This window comes from Mizuhopecten yessoensis, unplaced genomic scaffold (genome assembly GCF_002113885.1).
Source record: "Mizuhopecten yessoensis strain PY_sf001 unplaced genomic scaffold, ASM211388v2 hete_36169942, whole genome shotgun sequence".
Classification (NCBI taxonomy): Eukaryota; Metazoa; Mollusca; class Bivalvia; order Pectinida; family Pectinidae; genus Mizuhopecten; species Mizuhopecten yessoensis.
In genome coordinates this window covers 1-4,848 of record NW_018485330.1, presented here as the reverse complement: position 1 = coordinate 4,848, position 4,848 = coordinate 1, and the positions used below count along the sequence as shown (strand labels likewise).

At 32.5% G+C, this 4,848-nt stretch overlaps 1 protein-coding gene across 1 annotated transcript; it reads right to left on the bottom strand.

Annotated features, from left to right (window-relative positions):
* Positions 1 to 719: 719 nt before the first annotated feature.
* LOC110444757 (UPF0728 protein v1g117062-like) lies at positions 720 to 4,437 on the bottom strand. The gene is made up of 3 exons (XM_021489118.1): positions 4,330 to 4,437; positions 3,611 to 3,730; positions 720 to 1,660 (listed from the first exon to the last, which is right to left on the bottom strand). The coding sequence occupies exons 1-3, from the start codon at positions 4,421 to 4,423 to the stop codon at positions 1,596 to 1,598; spliced, it is 279 nt and encodes a 92-aa protein (XP_021344793.1). The 5' UTR covers positions 4,424 to 4,437; the 3' UTR covers positions 720 to 1,595.
* Between the last annotated feature and the right edge of the window lie 411 nt (positions 4,438 to 4,848).

Here is a 4,848-nt window from a genome sequence, read left to right as displayed (position 1 = left end):
TTATCTTTGGTGGTTCTATAGACACACTGTAAAACACTGGTGTTTTTAGCTTCAAACACGACTTTTTTCTTTGGTCGTCATGTATGCACACGGAAAAAACAATGGTGGTTCTAAATCAAACATGACTTTAACTTTTGGTGGTTCTTAAAAAACAATGGTGAAAAAAACCCACCATCAAATATCTTTGCTTTCACTGAATCACTTACTGGAACTCGTGTTAAGTTACTATTGTGTCTTGTGTATTATTTTGGTGAACTTGACGACAGCTTTAATTAACTGCATCAGGCTTTGTTGGATACATTTGTATCTTTGGTATGTATAATTTGTATTCAAATGTTTTGTTTTGTTTCGTTTTTTTTGCCACCGTATATGTTCTGACAGTTTATTCAATGCGGTATTTTAAAATGTATCTCAAGAGAAAAACTGTGTTCAATTAACACCACCGAGTCTTAATTTAATGTAATTGATTGTATTACGAAAAATATGGATTTACTTGTGTTCACTGCATAACACGGTAAACATGTGATAAATATTTATGTTTGGCCAATAAAGCAAAACCCATGTGATCTACACTCTCTATGGATGCCGCACGAGGTTAGTTAAATCACTAAGACACATATTTGATCACTTAATTATTCAAATGTATGTGTATGTATTTACAAATTACTACCTTCCAGAAACAGTTAAATTAAAAAGAAATGATAATATGAAATGTCAAAGACTGTAATCACATTTACTTCACTTTCATTCAACCAAACACACATGGATTAACAAATTGCTCACTCGGCTCCCCACATATCATAATATAGGATGTATATAGTTGGTGATAGCTACATATAAATAACTTAAAAACCATTTGTTGTAAGAGCTATATATAATGCACATGTAAAAATTGAGTTCATGTGAATATTTTTTTCACGATTATAGCTCAATTAACTCCCTTCCCTAATAGTTGCGAAAAATAGTCATCGCATGAAACAAACAATGCATTACCATATAGGCTGCATTATGATAGAGATAACATGATCCTAGCATTAATTGCCGTGTAAGGCTCCACAAGTACATAGAATTTTGTTGATCTGGTTTACATTTCGTATCTATAACGAGATATAATAAGAAGGTTGTCAATTTGTAAGTGAATTAATAGATAAACACATTAAAAACATTATATTTTGTCTGTGCTCTATGGCTAAATGTAGTAATATCCAAAATGCATTGAGAGAAAATAATTGTAAAGCTTAAATAGATATATACAAACATCCTAAATGTATAATGTATCCAGCTTGAAACACTGAACATGACTTGAACTACAGAGTATACAAAGACATATAAGACATTGAATACAGTTTTTTTTATCAAAACCAACAAAACAAACTATTCGTTTCTCAATGATTGAAGATATAACATGTGATTACACAGAAACTGATACCGGTAGACAAAATTGGCATATAATGAATATGATAATTAAAAATCTTAACAGATACATGTATATTTTATATTTATAGGAAAAATAGACTCTAAATGAAACAAACTAACAAAAACATGCTGGACATATTGCAATCGTGTACAACCCTCTAAGAACATTGTACAGTCACTCAAAACGCATTCTCAACGGCTTCTACTGCTTTCTGTACATTGTTATCCAAGATGCCATCACCTCCTGTCAACAAAATCAAAATAATTGATTACGACAAACGATTTTTATGATAAAAAAAATGTTAGAAACGATGCTAAAGTGAATTTACATACACTACACTGACACCCCCTTCTAAACGAATTCATTTGCAACAAAGGAAATTCAGAAATACCTGAAAGTCAATGCAATTCTATTTGATATGAATAAATGTTACAAAGGGAGGTCATTACAGACTGTTTGGTGGCCAGAATGAGTAATTGAGTTAGTATGAACCTTGAAGTAGAATGATGTAATATCTAAGATTTTTAGTTCGTCTGTCATGGCGCAGCATGAATTGTTCTTTAACACACCTACTCCTTCTGATCGTCTGTTCAGATTTAAACTAAATTTAATCTACGTATCACTGTGAGACGGATGTTTAGTTGTAAATGAAAAAAACAAAGAAGCTATAATCAGGTCAAAATTTAGTTTCAAAAGTTGAGGGGGATGGGATATAGTCGCCAAAATATCCGAATTCAATATGCAACACTCTGTCTTTCTCAAGATTTACAAATAAAGCATGTTTGGTTAATTGTTGGTGAACTAACAAGGATATGCTCAAGACAAATCTTGGTTTGAAAAATTAACAAGGACAATAAGCAAAATTGGTGAATGCAGGTAAAATAGCCAGGAATTAAATGCTCCGGAGAATCTCTGGTGTCAAAATTTAACAATGGGCAATAACTCTGTTAACACAGTAATTTAAGTAATAATACTCTGAAAGACAAACTCGATTGAACGATGAAATATCTGTTTTTAAGTCTCATCAAGATACATCAATTGATAAAGGCAATTGAATGATGAACAGAAAAAAGTAAAAGCATGGATGGACAGTGCACTTGGTGTATACCATCGCACTGTTGTCAAGTGGCATATAAAAATACTTCAGGCACACCTCAAGTTTCATGCATTTTGTTTTTATTTCAGTGGAGTAATTTACTTATTGGAAGTGTATAGAGTAAATATGGATAGGTGAAATCATGTATTCTGTTTGAAACAGTGACTTGAATTGTGAACTGGCACAGGAGGAGATGTTTATGAACATGTATTTTAAGTTTTATGACAACAGGATAAGAAATAAAATCTGTGCAGCAATAAAAGCTAGATCCTGTTTAAAGTTACAGTGACCTTGTTTTTAACTTCAGGAGGTTACCATATTAGTTCACATACAGCACAAAGTGCCTGAAAGTTTAGTTATAGTGCAACATCTGTTACCATTTTACAATTTATCAAGAATGATAAGGTATGGAGTAACAATATATTGCCACAGCTGGTTAGAATAAAGGGATACCGAATTCCTTCTAATAAATAACAATGACCCTCATTCAACGTCAGAGATTTAATTTGTTGAAAATTTCAAACAATACCTTTTTAAAGATCACATGGCTTGGGAGTCAAATCATATGCCATAAAGTTTACAGAACTTTTAAACTTGTGACCTTAAATTAGTGTCAAGAAATGTCTTTGAAAAAGGTAGCCCTTTCCACAGCAAACTGTTTGCAAAAATGTATTAGTCCGGGTCTGTTGGTTCTATAGAAAGGTTTTGAAGAGTTTAGTTGATTTTATACCTTAGACTTTAAATGTTGGCTAAAATGGTACTTTATTTGAATAAAGATGACAGTCGTTTTCATTGACAAAGCTACATGCATGATATCATTATTCTTTTATGCCTTTTTAGTAATTTAGTAATTTGTTTGAATAACATTGAAAAGCCTTCAAGCAAGTTTAATGCCAAATATTGTGAAAGGATTCTTTAAGTGGTTTAAGAAGTCGATAATGGACAGAATAGACACTGCATCAAAGCCATAACCTCACAGGAACTTGATGCCAGGTGAACTGCATAACTCAAACAACTTCTGATGATGAACCATCAGACATAGAATACTAAATCATATTTAGCTGATGACTTGATGGGGCACAGGACCATTAACTTACCATAATCTAAATCTTGTATTTTACACATAAAAATACGTTCACCATTCACCCAAAGTTCCACACTGTTTAAGTCACTCATTTCTTCAAATTCAACCTCATGTCCTTCTTTTATAAGAGAGCCTACAGGAAAAATAATCACCGTAAACATATATATTTGGCAAACATTTCAGAACCTCAAATCAGCACACAATCAAGACTTTACCTATATTTTTGGCTTGATTCACCTAAATTGGGGGAAATAAAGGTTTTAATTGAGCTTAAAAATATCATAGTATCTAGACTTTTAGGAATTTAAATTGAAAACACAAAATTCAATAAATGTATATTCACAGCAGGAGCAAGTTTATATGACATGTATGCCCGTTTCTGTTTTATTGAAATGGTCTAGGCTAAACAGAAACTCACTGTCTAAACAAAAAGTAATGCAGCCGAACACAGTTCATGCTTATATTCATCTCCATTTTTTTTGTTAGGCAAAAATTGTATTCAGCTGCATTATTTTTTGTTAAGTACAACAAAAGTCAGTTTTCCATCATTTCTCTTTGTTGCTAGGGCATAAATAACCATTACATGATATAGAGAAACTTGTCCATATCAAGACACCTCTTTCCAATTGAAGTTAAGTTGATTCAATGGTCTAGGCCATGGTGAATGTATAATAAAGGAAAAAGGATGAGATCTATTATTTTCGACCTTTTTTATGACATTATTAGACTTACTCTCAAGCCCTTCCAGTCGTGCAGTGTAATGTTTTACACAACCACATGCTTCATATGGCCCAAAAAAGACGGTCACTTTGGCATTCTGAGGCATGGTTGCTGTAAAATGATCTGAAATATAACAACAAAATTTGTACCACTATCATTAAAAGGAAACATCAATTTAAACTATACTCAACCAAAAATGGCAAGTTAATGCTTCTTTCGGCTGAGTCAATTTTGCAATTGTATTCAACTTGGTATCAATTAAAACATTGAACTGATTTTTATTTATTTTATCTCGAATCAAGAAATAATGCAAAACTGTAGTTATTTCATTTTTATGTCTTTTGTAAAGGCTTCGCAGTTTAGGATAGTTTGGGCAGATACACAACAACCAAGCAATGTCCTCACCATCCTCGATATCCAGGGGTTACGATCACTTTTGCTCTCTACACCCCTGGAATAAGTCATAGCAAAAATGAAGGCACGCACCTAGCTATTTGATTGGTGTCAGGTAAAAACACCTAACCAATCACT

Excerpts from the sequence above, each read along its gene's own strand:
- LOC110444757 (XM_021489118.1), bottom strand. The coding sequence starts at position 4,423 with ATGCCTCAGAATGCCAAAGTGACCGTCTTTTTTGGGCCATATGAAGCA. Across the intron at positions 3,731-4,329 it reads ACGACTGGAAGGGCTTGAGA|GCTCTCTTATAAAAGAAGGA; the intron begins GTAAGTCTAATA and ends TTTTTCCTGTAG. Across the intron at positions 1,661-3,610 it reads AATACAAGATTTAGATTATG|GAGGTGATGGCATCTTGGAT; the intron begins GTAAGTTAATGG and ends TTTTGTTGACAG.